The 15,334-nt window shown below is 42.4% G+C and overlaps 1 protein-coding gene across 2 annotated transcripts; it reads left to right on the top strand.

The window, feature by feature from the left end:
- Positions 1-837: 837 nt before the first annotated feature.
- sall1a (spalt-like transcription factor 1a) lies at positions 838-13,357 on the top strand. Of its 2 annotated transcripts, none has more exons than XM_046415538.1 (3): positions 838-1,727; positions 7,210-10,619; positions 11,710-13,357. In XM_046415538.1, the coding sequence occupies exons 1-3, from the start codon at positions 1,655-1,657 to the stop codon at positions 12,148-12,150; spliced, it is 3,924 nt and encodes a 1,307-aa protein (XP_046271494.1). In that variant the 5' UTR covers positions 838-1,654; the 3' UTR covers positions 12,151-13,357. The 2 variants fall into 2 exon arrangements, with proteins under 2 accessions (XP_046271494.1, XP_046271571.1); XM_046415615.1 differs by lacking the exon at positions 838-1,727 and adding an exon at positions 4,177-4,454.
- The last annotated feature ends 1,977 nt before the right edge of the window (positions 13,358-15,334 follow it).

Genomic DNA, 15,334 nt, shown 5'->3' with positions numbered 1-15,334 from the left:
GCTCTTTAAATATTCAGTGAAAAATAATGGCATCCGAGGCATCACCTATAGTAACATTATTATCTTCATTTCTCAAAATCAGTTCGACTGAGAGCTTCGTTTATCTTTTTCACCTAATAAATCTACTCGACTCAGCGCTCACATGAAGCTCCTGTGAGACCTCTTGCCCTCTTAAAACATCACCACTGAAAGCGCACTGCTGTATGATCATTAACAACAACAACAACAATAATAACAATAATAATAATAATGATAATGATGACGATATGTCGCGTGTGACGTGACTTCTTACAGGATGATCAAGACACTTTTTTTCTTGACTTATTCACTGGCAGCATTGTTTTGTTTATTGTCACTGACTTGAAAACTAATTTGTAGGAATTAAAAAGCAACAAAAAAAGACGACAAAACGTCCACCTTTTGATAAGGATATCACACAGTCCGTCATTCTGCTGTTACAAGCATCCCACTGGATAAAGACAAACAAGTTTTTTTTTAACAGTTAAATGAGAGGTGCGAAGTGTAGATGGGTCAAGACGTGAGTGGGAGACAGACATTCGTTAAAAATGAATGTTTAGGAGAAAAATTAAAATCTTTATTTATTCCTATACAGAAGAACATTACTTGTCTCCGGTGTCTTTACCACTGATCATCCCGGTGCGCACAAAGCGTTTGAATCTGCTGTGCGCAATCAGAGAGAGAAAGAGAGAGAGGGAGGGAGGGAGGGAGGAGGTGGAGGTGGAGGTGAATGGCAGCATGACTGAATAGCCCGATGACCAATCAGATCTTCGATGGGCCGGGCTCCACATTTGTCCCAGTGCTGCACGGGCCCTCAAAGTTTGTTTATTCGCGGAATGCACTGTGTGATGAAAACGTGTTAGTAACTAACCCCCCTTTCGACTAATAATAATCAAATGAATCTGATTGGGACGTCGGAAGACACTGTGGACTTTTGGGAACGCGTACCGGTGCCATTTACGCACGGAACATGCTCGCGCGACACTGCGTTTTAGCGCACCGGGAGCCACGACTGAAACTCTTCAGAGAGTAGGTGTCGGTGTACAACACAACAAGAGCTAAATTACAGCGATCTTAATGCGAGAGCGGAGGACGGAGTACAGAGTTGCAGTGAGAAGAAAGTTTGCTGGGGATCGCGGAGGTTCGTGTCGCGAGCGTCCAGTCAGTCCACATCTACCAGAGGAAGAAAAGCAAAGAAAAACTGTGATCGCTGCTTGATCAATGTGTAAGATTGAATGATACTGTCGCAGGCATTGACTCGAGACGCTGACATTCCCCTGTAGTCAAGATAAGCTTTGGCTTGGCTAACAGAAGGGGTTAAACCGTATCTAAAGGGAGTTTGGAAAACCCAGCCTTTCTTCCCAGTACGGATCAACTCATTGGGTGGGAGCTGAGAGAGAGACAAGAGTCCCCAGCAAATCAGGAGCTAATTGATTAAAGAGACTTCGTTTGAATAGGAGGGGGGCTGGCGAGTTGCCAATCGCCTTTCAAAGAAGCCCCCCGTATGATTAATCACAGAGCATTATTGATAATCATAACGGGGCACATGCGCGGTGGATGGGCTCGATTTACGTAATTTTTTGAGAAGGTTTTGTAGTCATTTTTTTATTCTTTCCCTGCTGATGTGCCAGCCAGCATGTCGCGGAGGAAGCAAGCGAAGCCGCAACACTTCCAATCCGACCCTCATCTGCCCTTATCGGAGCACAATGGTGAGTCCAATAACCTATCGCTGCCTTTATCCAAGCCCCACGAATATATCACTTTTGAGGGTGTTTTATCGTGTCTGTGTCCATATCCGACGGTTAGAGTTAACACTTTGAATTGGACTCTTGTCCAAGGTTTTAGTTTGTTTATTTGCAAATTCCAGCGTATTGGTGATGAAAGTCCGTGGCACTTTTCTGAAAAAAACTTAATGCTCAGGAATTACTTAAATTAACTTTCTACTTCAAAAAATAACTTAATTTTATGTGTTTTTTCCCACTTTTATCGGTATTACACAAACCTAACTACATAAGATAAATAAGTTAAATATAATAACGAAAGTACATTGCGCGTTTCTCTCCACGTTCACCGTGTGTGTAAAAAGTTTCCAAACTTATTTATTCTCTACTTCAGCTTTAAATCCTGTTTTTAAACCAACTTTAAAACTCTCCTGTAGTGAGCAGCCGGTTTAGGTTTCGGTCCTCTCCGAGGCTTTCGTGCGTTCAGCGGTCGGTCTCGGTGCGCCGAGATGGACCACCCTGTCGCTCCTGCCGGGACTCAGCTCTTCCTGAGTCCCGGGCACAGAAATCCCCCCCCCACCCATCCTTGTGTTTCAGCCCTGCGCTGTAAAGTCGTACAAGTTTTCACTCTTTTACGAAAAATCCGTCTCAGTAAGCCATAGTGTGTTTGCACACTAACGTGCTTTAATGCTGAAAAAGCAGGATGGAAGGAGGGCAAAGTGCTCTAAAGAGCGCTGAGGAGGACACATCCTTCTCATATCCTGAAAATACCCTTTCGGTTTACTCATCGGTTGCACTTTTTGTTCAAATAGCAGCATAGAAAAGTTAAGTCTTACCCTGAGACACACACACACGCACACACACACACACACACACGGCATCTGTTTAATACAAAATGATTTCAACTTTTGCCAACTAAAATCAACATTCCTAAATAGACTTGTTTTTACTTCTACTTCTACGCCTTTAGAGAAGCCCACGCTCAAATATGATCTTTGGCTTGCTGGAAAAAAAAATATAACTATGATAATTTATTATTGTCAAAGTTAAATCCTTTCTTTTAAACACCGTGCTTAACGTGAAATCAGTTTCTGTGAAAGTGGCATTCAGTTCTGTAAATCCTAGACTGTGGAGCCTACTGGAGCTCAGAGCTTCAGACCCCAGCAGTAAGCATTCAGTATGAATTAACTGTGAAATGTTCCAATTTTGTTGAAAAGAAAATATACATCAAACAAAGAAAAAAAACTTAAGCAAAACTACGGCATGATAAGCGTGTAGGGGAAGGTTTATAACAGTTGAATTTCGTAACAGGACGTTGCGTTGTAACGTGTATTTTTGTTGACCGACTTTTGGACTTTTCTATCAAATGACTCACTACCAAGAAAATAAAAAGTTGGTATTTATTTTTCGGGAAATTTAAGAAAATTTCTTAATTTAAATAGAAGCTTATCTTTGGTCTGTCATGCAGTGTGATCAAATTTTACTATACAGCCATAATATTTTCCCTGATTTTAATTTGAACAAAAAAATAAGACATGCTTTTAATTAAACATGCATATAGAGTAAATGTATATATTATTATACATGGCAATGTAAGACCTGCTGCACAAGGCCTGTCAACTTAATATATGGAATACTCTCAAAGCCACATTGTGTTTAGTACTGCCTGAAAAGCATGTGCAGGTAATTTGAAAGAAACACTTGTCTCTTTCAGCAGAAAGCCATAGAAACGGCATTTGCAGTCCATTTCACGTGATTTTTAGGAACTGGATTAATGTAAAACCTAGTTAATTCCTGAGTGCTGTCTTTTACTGAATTTTTCATTTAAATCTAATAAACTTAATGAAGAGTTACTTTTGTCACCAACCCTGGTAGACTGCAGAAAACCAAATTTCTCAATTATGTCCAATACTGTGCCACATGTTCCAATTCTTGCAAGTGTCTTGTGTGTGTAATTATAAGGCTATGAACACGTAGTCTTTAAGTTTTGGGGTATTTAGCTGAGACAGTGTTTATAGCAAATGTGTTGTCTGTAGAGAGTGGTGATAGCTGGAAGTGAAAACAGAAAGTCATTGTATTTATAGTAGAATATCAGTGATGCTGAGGGCCGTAGTTGCTGGGAGGTCGGAGTGAGAGCCACAGAGGGTGGGATGTTGAGCTGTTTTAACCTTTGCCAGTGTCCCTCTGTGTGGAGGTGATGAGAGTTCAGGGCCCAGTGTGTTTCTCTCTGCTTCGCCATTGACCCTGCTGATCAGAACTGCAGGCAGCCCAGCAAGGCCTCGGCTTTTTATTTAAGTGTGTGTTGTTGTGAGTGTGAGGCCTTATCAATGTTGTGGCCGTCCCCTTTTGCCCTATCAGAGTGGCCCCCCTAGAGGGCAGATTGGCAGGGCAGACCCCCCCCCCCCCCCCCCCCGCACTGTTGTTCCCCTGCAAACAGAGTGCAATTGCTTGTCATTTTGCCAGTGTTTATGTGGTGTGATTCTAGGTGTAGCCTGAAGCACTTGCTTTGCCTTTTTCCCTCCCCTTAAGCTTTAAGCATGTCACCGGGGCAGAGCTTCTTAGATTTGAGTCTTGTCCTGGACCATGGCAGCTTTAGTGGAACCCCATCTAGTGTTCAGTGGGATGAGTCCTGAGGGCTGGAGACGATGAGAGCAGAAACCCTCCTGAAGTTACAAGTGTCAAGAGGCTCACAGCGGCCCCCTGCAAAAAAATAATGTAGGATCTCTCAAAGCTCTCCGTCAACTTTTTAGACTAATCCTCACTTTCTTGTCGCTCATATTCAGACTTCGGTCAATCTCTTTGAGACTCTGTCCTTTGCTCTTTGTCTCTCCTGACGCCCTTTAGCCTTACACACTGCTTGCATTGTGCTTTTGATAGAGATGCTGTGGAAGTTTTACAGACTCTGTCTTTATACCAGCTTGACTTTATCTTATTTTTAATTCTAAGTTAATCCTTGCTATTTTGGGAATTAAGCCTAATGCTAGCATCTGCGCTGTTTGCTACACTAGACTTATGTGGACAGTGGATTTGTAGTTATGCACTGATTTACCTTTGATCCTTTTTTTGTCATCATGTTAAGTGAAACAAAGTATTGCACTGTTTAAAAAGCAAATCTGTAGCCATATAAGCATTTGTCATCTACAAAGGCGTTATGATTATTTTCTTTCCTCATTTCAAAATTAAGATAGGGTTGCTGAAGAGGAGACAGTCCGCTGCTGCATAGTTTTGATGGAAATGTTTTGCTCGAATTCCTTAAGTAGTAAAATAGAAAAACAGAAATAATGTTAGGAACAAATGTCATTTCTTATCTCTTTTCTTTTATCTGTAATTATATTGCCCAGTGACAGCTTTATTGCTGTAATTTTCTTTCTTTTTTTTTTTTTTTGCATTTGCATTTGCATGTGAAACATAGCTAAGAGAATCTTGATTTGTAGGCTTTATGAGAATGCGTAAATTATAGAATTTAGCAGTTGTAAATAATTTTAATCAGAAAAACAACACACTTAATTAAGTATGTGTATTAGTGAAATGGTTAATTAATTTAATTTCAATGTATACCTTTGTTTCTCAGATAGTATATCCATTTCGCATAGTGTATTTTTTTGTATGTTAGATTTAAGTATTCTTAGATATATATGCATACACGCATATTTTAGGTAATTATTAATTCTGCATCTTCCAGAGGTTTGCTTGGTAAAAGTTTTTTATGGCTTCCATTTCCATCCCCCCTCAGTGCCATATGAATTGATTTTTTCACACTAATTTGTGTACAATCAGCCTTAATAAGAGAGAAAAGGTGTTTATTTAATCCACATATTTCTCACATTGTAAATCAGACACATTTTTCCCAAAATTAGCGCTTGGGGTTTAGGTAGAGGGGTGGGTGGAAGAGGGGATTTAACATGAAAAGTTATCATTAAAGTTGAGTCTTCCCTGTTTGCATGGTTTGGTGGTGTGAGGGCCAGGGTTTACTGTCATGGCAACTTTGCGTTATCTGATGTCTCTCAACAGAGAAACATTGAGGGAGATAATCCCTGAATTAAACAGGATCTGCTTTGAGTCGACTGAGATGAGCAGGGCCAGGCTGTGCCGACGATCCCCGCCGCTCCCATGCTGCGTGAACAATGGGAAGGCATCCTGTCTCTCTGTGGGGCAGGGCTGCACTTCTCTGGGTTTCATTTGCAAATGAATTCTTGGCCGTGATGAAAGTGTCGAGGGGCCAGAGCCACAATGAAAGGGATTCATAGAGAAATGCAATTTGTAAATCAACTTGTATGTTAAACAGCGAGATTTTAGTGTGACAAAGAGGGAAAAGAATAAGGAAAGTCTGAAGCACAGCAGTGACTCTGGGGGCAGGGTGTCGTCTTGCCTTTTCACTCCCTGACTGTTCAAACGAGAAAATAAAAAAAAAACAAAAACAGTTTCGCTAATGAAAGGCTGAATGTCATTACTTTTGAATTTCATCCCAATGACAACAGAAGTTGTTGTGTCTGCATTGCATGTTCTGTGAGCTGGTGTGTCCAGTTTCTCAGTTTTGGCAACTTTGTCATGCATGCACTCGACTGCAGTTGTGACCGAGTCATTTATCCAAACAAATAGTTTTTCCATTGTTTTCCCTCAGAAGAATTTACTGATGAGTATGTTTTTCTATGCTTGCTACTTGCTAATGTTTTTGGATACAAGTTTTTTCACAAAAGCGTGATGACTTTTTAAAAGCCATGTATTTTATTCTTTTCTTTAGAAGGCAGACATCCTACTCATGACAGATAATGTATTTCATGTACTAAATAAGTCACCCTTTGTTTTTCGAAATCCTGATTTTTTTTTTCCTGCTTTGTTCTGTGTGTTTTTTAAGTGTGTACTTATAATAGCCACGGGCTCTGTTCATGTCTCACTGTGACTGTAGTCTGAGTGGATACAAATTAGTTTAGTGACATAGATAACCTGTCCAAGATGCCCATAGCTGGCTGAAAAGGAGCAAAGCTGACAGCAAATTGAAAGTCTAATAAGTCCTTCAAATGCTTGATTTGTACTGAGTGAACAAGTCGACTTTGATTGGCATGGAATATAGGAAATCAATGTCTTTCTATGAAATTTCATTAGGACCCAATGTCCTCACTTCACTCTGTTCTATATTTTGATGGATTATCTGGAGAAAATGATTACCTTTGGTCGGACTGATCAAACCCAGATGTACATCTTCAAAGATCACTTTTAAGCAATATTTGAGTAGTTCTCATTGATTTTGTATCCTCTCTTATCGTGTTTCAGAGGCCACTGCATTGAAGGTCCTTTCTCATTTCTGTTGGCTTATTGTTGCCTTGCAATTGTTATTTTTGTGAACACATCAAGGGGATAAGTGTAAAACTGATTAACTTAAGATTAACAACAATGGAATTTGAGGGGATAAAGCTGCTTCTTCAGCTGCAAAACATTTCTAATCACTAATCCTCTCTTTCCTCTTTTTCAGGGGACACAGAACTTTGCTCAGAGGACCCCCCCTGCAAGGAGTCAGACGCCCATGTCTGTAGCAGATGTTGTGCCGAATTCTTTGAACTATCAGATCTTGAGGAACACCAGAAGAATTGCACTAAGAATCAGTTAGTTCTGATAGTGAATGAAAATCCTGCCTCCCCCACCGGAACTTTCTCGCCTGGTTCTCCTCCTCATAATCCTGATGACCAGATGAATGACACAGTTAATAACACTGATCAAACGGAGTGCAGTGACCTTTTGGAGCCCAACACTCTTGAAAAAGACGAATCCATGGACGTGGACGTTTCGGGAATGAGCAGTGGTCATGAAGAGGAAAACAGTCATGCGGAGAGCAGGAGCCCCCTCAACACAGCCAGCGGCCACGGTGGCAGAGGCACCTCTGGCCCTGCAGTAGGTACTTCAGCTGTCTCTGTCTCTCTACCTCAGCTCAGTAACTTGACTGAACTGGGGAACTTCTCCATGATCAACAGCAATGTCATAATTGAAAATCTGCAAAGCACCAAAGTGGCTGTGGCTCAATTCTCCCAAGAGGCCCGTTCCACTGGGGGCCCCAGAGTGGCAGTGCCAGCCCTTATGGAGCAGCTCCTAGCCCTACAGCAGCAGCAGATTCACCAGCTGCAGCTTATCGAGCAGATACGGCATCAGATACTGCTACTGGCCTCCCAGTCCCCAGAAATACAGGTGCCCCCAACTTCTGCTCCAGGCACAATGGGGCCTGCTGCCAGCCCACTGACCACACTCAGCTCACATCTCTCTCAACAGCTGGCTGCAGCCGCAGGCCTAGCACAGAACCTTGCTAGTCAGTCTGCTAGTATTAGCAGCCTAAAGCAGCTGGCTGCAGCGGCACAGCTACCTCAGTCCAACCCAAGCAACAGTGAGACATCTCAGAGCATTAGCACACTGGGGCCATCAACAGTCAATGCCCAGTCCTCTGACAAGAGGCCGAGTCATATGAGTAGCCTCCACTCTCAGCTCAGTAACTCCTCACTAGCTAAGTCGTCCACGCCAGCATTTGGAATGCATAGCTTATTAAGCTCTGCAGTGAATCCCCTTCTACCTCAGCCCCCACCTGGAAACCCCATGTTTTCCAGCTCTCTTCCCAGTGTTGGCACCACCGTAGAGGACCTCAACTCTTTAGCAGCTTTGGCCCAGCGGACAAAAGGCAAGCCACCAAATGTCACTTCATTTGAACACAAAAGCAGCTCTGATGATGCTTTTTTCAAGCATAAGTGCAGGTTTTGTGGCAAGGTGTTTGGGAGTGACAGTGCCTTGCAAATCCACCTGCGCTCTCACACTGGCGAGAGACCATACAAGTGTAATATCTGTGGCAATCGCTTCTCCACCCGTGGTAACCTGAAGGTACATTTCCAGCGTCATAAAGAAAAATACCCACACATCCAGATGAACCCCTACCCTGTTCCTGAGCATTTAGACAACATACCAACAAGCACCGGTATTCCATATGGCATGTCTATGCCCCCTGAGAAACCTGTCACCAGCTGGCTGGACAGCAAACCAGTTTTGCCCACGTTGACCTCCTCAGTCGGCATGCTGTTGCCACCAACCATGCCCAGCCTGCCACATTTCATCAAAAAAGAAGATCATTCAATAGCCATATCTAGCCCTTCTGTTACTGCAAAGAGTGACTCAGGTGCTGCTGAGCCTTCAGCTAAAAGTGGTGATGGAGTGTCTGAAGAGGGTGAAGGTGCAACTTTGCCTACCTCAAATGGGAAAACTGAAGAAGGCAGCCACTCCTCAGGCTTAATGACAAATGTGAGCTCTGCCTCAGAGAGCACTGCCGACTACACAACATCTAACAGCCCACCCATGATGACCAACCCACTCATGCCTCTTATGTCTGAACAGTTCAAGGCTAAGTTCCCCTTTGGAGGCATCCTGGATCCTCTCCAAGGATCAGAGACTTCCAAGCTACAGCAGCTTGTGGAGAACATCGACAGGAAGGTGACAGACCCAAATGAATGTGTTATATGCCACCGGGTGCTGAGCTGCCAAAGTGCTCTGAAAATGCACTACCGCACTCACACTGGGGAAAGGCCATTTAAGTGTAAAGTCTGTGGCAGGGCATTTACCACCAAGGGAAATCTTAAGACCCACTACAGTGTCCATAGGGCCATGCCTCCCCTTAGAGTCCAACACTCCTGCCCTATTTGTCAGAAAAAGTTCACAAACGCTGTGGTTCTACAGCAACATATTCGTATGCACATGGGTGGGCAGATCCCCAACACCCCTCTGCCAGAGAGTTACCCAGAGTCCATGGCCTCTGACACTGGCTCATTTGAGGAGCGAAACTTCGATGATTTGGACAACTTTTCTGATGACAACATTGAAGGAATGGAGGAGGGCCCAGATAGCAGTGTGCCAGACACACCGAGATCAGTTGATGCCTCCCATGACAGTCTATGTAACTCACCAGCTCTAACTGAAATGGCTTGCCAGGAGGGGCAAGATAAACATGGCCAAGAGAATATCCACAATAATGAAACACAGGAGCTACAAATCAGCCAAATGAAGGCTATGGCAAATGGCTTAGTCGAGGGGGATTGCCTCACCAATGACTCCTCATCTCTGGGAGGGGATGTTGAAAGCCAAAGTGCCGGGAGTCCAGCTGTGTCAGAATCTACCTCCTCCATGCAGGCGCCGTCCCCCACCAGCTCGCAGCCACAACCACGCAAATCCCCCAGCCTCGAAGAAAGGCACCAGAGGGCCTTATCCTTTGAGCACGCCAGTGCAGGCCTCTTGCAGTCTCACCCCTCCAATATTGGAGCCTTGGACCTGACATCTGTCAATCCCTCAAAAGAACCCATGGGCATGATTTTTGCCTTCCGTGAGCGTAGCACCATCAAGAACACATCCTGTGACATCTGTGGGAAGACCTTTGCTTGTCAGAGTGCCTTGGACATTCACTATCGAAGCCATACCAAAGAACGACCATTTATTTGCACGGCTTGTAACAGGGGTTTTTCCACTAAGGGCAACCTCAAGCAGCACATGCTGACTCATCAAATGAGAGACCTGCCCTCACAACTCTTTGAACCCTCAAACACCAGCCTGTCCTCCAGTCCAACCCCTTCTCTCCTTTCTGTGGGCTCGCTTAACAAACCAGAGGTCAATGGTTTACTCCATAGCCTCCACCAAGAGAACAAGGACAACCCCTCTGGCTTGGTCACTTCATCTGCCTCCACATCCCCGGTGCTTTCTGCTGCTCCGCCACGCAGGACACCGAAGCAACACTTCTGTAACACCTGTGGGAAGTGTTTCTCCTCCTCCAGTGCTCTACAGATCCACGAGAGAACCCATACCGGGGAGAAACCCTTTGCGTGCAGTATCTGTGGTCGGGCTTTTACCACCAAAGGAAACCTCAAGGTAAATGTTGAACCATCCCAAAAACTGTTGGTCTCCTAAAAGTTTGTGCGTGAGAATGTTAGTGAAAAATGACTCTCAGAGCTGCTATTTAGTTTTATATGGCATGTCAGTGCACTCAGCATCAAGAGGTGGTAATGTTGTGTAATTAATTAATGACACAGCTCTCTGAAAAGAAATAACCTTAGTGGAAAGGCTGAATCATGCAACTAATATGATTATTGGGTATAAATTCCAGAATGTAATCAGCTAAGAATGATTCAGTGCACAGAGTTAATTATCAGAGGCAATCATTATGTGCTAGATCAGTGTGTAGTTTTCCATAAAAGAATGTCACAGGACTAAATCATTAAGAAAAGGGTCCTGCTCAATGATCTACAGAAACTTTAAATAATTATGTGAACTTGAAAAAAAAAATAGTAATTTTTTTTCTAGTGTGTCAATAGACGTGTCCTAGAGAGGAATTTGGGATGCAGTTAATTTTTAATTTTTAAATGTACTGAGTTAAGTTCAGGCTTTTGGTTGAAACTGGTCTTATACAGACATTTTGAGTTTTAGTTAAGTATTTTTCCACTAAACATAGAAAAGTCTCGGAACTTCCCTAACATATTTTAAAACATAAATATTTGAATGTGTCTTCATGTTCTTCTGTATATCTTGTGTCGTCAAAATATTACAAAAATGCCTTTGTCATGAGAAGTATATTGGAAGAGGTGAAATGTCACATGCAATACTGGCCAGTGCAATGAAATTGGACAGTGCAATTTTACTCCAAGCCCTGTGGTCCCCTTGTGTGATGAGAAAATTAAGGTTTAGATTAAACAGCGTGTATCAGTCTTGCCAAAATAAGATGTTTACACCATGCTGGTACCTCTCACAGCATAGGCAACTAACTGGTCTGCTGCACCCAGGGTGTGAAGCTATTTTAATTTGGAGTTGAGCATTATTATTATTTTTTCCATTGCATCATCTCATGTGCAGCTCTTGTAGCCAAGTTTGTAAACATCACTAATTTTCATCCCTCTCATTGCTCTGTCTCTTTCCTCCCCCCTTTTATTCTCTTTTTCTCTCCTCCCTCTCTCTCTCTGTGTAGGTTCACATGGGCACACACATGTGGAACAGTGCTCCCGCCAGACGTGGCCGCAGGCTCTCCGTGGATGGGCCAATGGCCTTCCTGGGTACCAACCCAGTTAAGTTTCCTGAGATCTTCCAGAAGGACATGGCATCAAGGGCAAGCAATGGGGACCCGGCCAGTTTCTGGAACCAGTATGCTGCAGCCTTCTCCAACGGCCTGGCAATGAAGACAAATGAAATCTCTGTCATCCAGAATGGAGGAGTCCCACCCATTTCAGGTGGTGTGGGAAATGGGGGTAGCTCTCCCATCGGTGGGCTGACTGGCAGCTTAGACAAGCTACACAGCATGGAGCCCAACGCTGCCCTTGCCGGTTTGGAAAAAATGGCCAACACAGAGAATGGGGCGCACTTCAGATTCACACGCTTCATGGAAGACAATAAAGAAATTGTCACCAGTTAGAGTGTATGTTTGCGGTTGTGCTCAGACACATGAAGATGCCAGATGGCATATTGTATACATATGTAGACACACACAGAAGAAGAGAAAGAACGAGAACAAGACAGGGACAAAGTCAACTGAACTGCTTTGCTTGCCATCGAATCTTTACGAACATGAGTGTGAAGACAAGTTGCTTTTTTGTACAATGTACATGTTATAGTTTTAAGGAGCTTATTTATTAGTGATTATAACCTTGCTTGAAACCAAGTGGAAGCATTAACAGTTAGGTTTTTGTTTGTTTTAAAGCCAGAATGGGTATGTATGGGTGCTTATAAAATGTGCTTTTGAAACTTAGAGTATCTGGGTAGATAACCTTACCTTGGCATTAAGTTATTTTCTGTCTGTAGTAGCTATAACCGAACTGTCGATGTTCATGTGATGCATTAGCTCTGTAATAAGCAAACAGACTTGCTGTAAATAATGTACACTGATATTCTGTAGATGGTCTAACATCTGTGTTCATGCCCCAATCTCCTCATCAAAACAAAACAAAACAATGAAATTCAGGCAAGGGACTAAATTATGTGGTTCCTTTCTTTCCAATTGCTATTTACCTTTATTTTATTTAAGACAAAACATTGAAGTTTGCTACATTTCAAGGGTTTCTTTAGTGTTAACTCATTTTGTTGTTACTGTTTGTGTATTGTACTTTCTACTTTTTGTTTACTTCTATTTTTTCCATCAGTCTTTTTTTTTGTTGCTTGTACTTTGGTCTTGAAAGAAAGACAGAAGGGAACATTCAATCTGGCCTCTTTCTGGGTTTTTGGAACTGAGACAGCCAATCAGATGCGCAGGATTCTCCTTTAGTTTCTCTGCTGGATTTCCACATTGCTGCTATGTCCCAGCATCCTCACTGACATCAAGTGCAAAGTTACGTGTTGAAGCTTCTGTAAATACATTCAGATGTGGAAATACAAACTCCCTCATCAGAAAATGTACATATAGCTTACACAAGATAAGTCCATCAAGGCCAGGGGACAAAATCATAGTGTTTTTATAAATATAAATATATATTGGGTTTGACAACCTTCGGACTGTTACATGCACTTTCTTGGAAAGTTGGAAGATCTTTATGGGTCCAGTTTCTCTACACTTTAATACCTACTAACAACTAAGATACTGTAATTCTTTACTCTAATAATCAAATACATCAGTTTTCCAAAAGAAACATTGTGTGTTTGTGTGCTTTTATTCCCTCTTTTTTTAATCATGTCATTGAAAATATACTGACATTTTTTTTATACATCAACCACTGACAGTCATATGAAAAAAGAGCAGAAACAACTGTAAAATGACGTCTACCTTGTGCTCAGGGCCGTGGTTGCAGCCTGGGCCACAGCCACTCATTCCAGTTTCTAGCACTTACAAACAACAGAAGCAGAAAGCGCTGCTTGGATTCAGTCGCTGATGGTGTGAGCGTTCCTGCTCGTTCATTTAAATCCTGATCGCAGTTTTACCCTCATAATTTCCGTTGCCAATCCTTGAAATCGCCGATTAATCGCTAATCCTTGGAATCAAGGAGATTCAAGGCTTTTTATGCGGAAAGGAAAAGGTTTCCTCCTGCCATTTATTTATACATGTTCACCAGATAATAAAAAAGGTCTCAGCGGGGAAAACATCTTATTTTGCCTGTACACGTGAAGCAGGCACAGTTCAGCATTTGCACTATTAAGGTGTTATGGTGATGTAATCTTGGTAGGAAATATACGTTTCGTTAAGAATGCGACAATGTAATTATTTGCAACAGAGCCCCAAAAGAAGTTGTCGAAACGATCACGTGATCCGGATAAAAACCCTCTTTTTTTATTCAAACTGAATTTCTCTCCTTTTGTATTTCAGCAGCTGCATTTAATTTAACACATCGTTGCACATCCTGCAATACAGGATCTGTTAATTTCTGTCCAGCATCCCCAGCGCTCTCCCCTCCTCTTCACAAAGCCGAAATACCCAATATTTACGTTTTATATTTCAAGACGTCGAAGCTAAATGATCCTTGCCCACAGTGCCTGTTTTCTTTTTAACAGTCACATCTGTTCCAAAGCTCTGTTTGCGCAGCACATCGGCTTCAGGAGAGATTCCTTCAAAGGACAGAAAGAAAAATAAAATTGCTCCACGTTCTTACTGCTCTGCTAATTCTGACAACTACTTCGTTCATATTTACATTTACAACTTTACCTCTCCTTATTATGATTATGATTATGATTATTTTTTTTATTGTTGTTGTTGTTGTTGTACTGTTTTATTTCTTTGCAAATAGTAATAGTAAAATTCCAATAATGAATTCTTGCAAATGAGGTTACCAATAATTGCAGTAATATTACAGGGATATTTCAAGCGTTGTTTTAACTGAATATAAAAACATGAATAGAAATATATGTATGGGAAATGGTTGTTTTGGTCAAAGCATGGTGATTCATATCTGTGTGTGTGTATCAGTAGGTGGGAAATATACTGGAGCAAACACATGCTTTATCTCTGTGTGAGTGGTCCCACCACTAAGCATGAACTGGGCTCTTCCCTCTCGTTTCCTTGCTAAAGTATCGATTGAGCTGTGCAGTATTACAGAAACACTTGAATCTCAGGTGGCAGGAATGTGTACAATTGATCTCTTCCACTGTGGCTCCCAGCAGTGGCTTTTTGCTACACAACACAGAGCACCACAGGAAGAGCTGGGCGAACACACTGAAACACAATCGCTACAGACCAAGAGGGGCTGTCCCAGTCTGCTCTGTTCACTGTCACAGTTTACCGTAGTGCTGCGGGTCTCATCCACTGCTCTGCAGATGCACTGAGAATGTGCTTTCAGGGTGTAGACATAATGTACTTACGTACTGCATTATAAGTACATCATACAATATTATTACATCCAGGAGAGATTCATATGTGTTACAGTTTCACAGATTCAGACAAACATCATCTGATGTGTTTTTATTTTACTGGTGGGTATTTTTTTCCCCTCATCTGAGCTAAATGGCTTGATGGCCTTTTTGCTGCAGAGTCTGGAGAGGATGGGAACCATCAGCAAAGAAACATTACTCTCTTTAGCTGTAAGCCACTCCTGTCCACTTACTGTACACTTGAAGGTTCATTAAAGGGTTTGTCTAAAGTAAGGGCTGTATGCACAGCTGCCACGCTGCAAAAATAA

This window comes from Scatophagus argus, chromosome 1, assembly GCF_020382885.2.
Source record: "Scatophagus argus isolate fScaArg1 chromosome 1, fScaArg1.pri, whole genome shotgun sequence".
In the NCBI taxonomy this organism is placed as follows: domain Eukaryota; kingdom Metazoa; phylum Chordata; class Actinopteri; family Scatophagidae; genus Scatophagus; species Scatophagus argus.
Note: the sequence above shows the minus strand (reverse complement) of the source record. Positions and strands in the feature narration are given on the sequence as shown.

Excerpts from the sequence above, each read along its gene's own strand:
- sall1a (XM_046415538.1), top strand. The coding sequence starts at position 1,655 with ATGTCGCGGAGGAAGCAAGCGAAGCCGCAACACTTCCAATCCGACCCT. Across the intron at positions 1,728-7,209 it reads GCCCTTATCGGAGCACAATG|GGGACACAGAACTTTGCTCA; the intron begins GTGAGTCCAATA and ends CCTCTTTTTCAG. Across the intron at positions 10,620-11,709 it reads CCACCAAAGGAAACCTCAAG|GTTCACATGGGCACACACAT; the intron begins GTAAATGTTGAA and ends CTCTCTGTGTAG.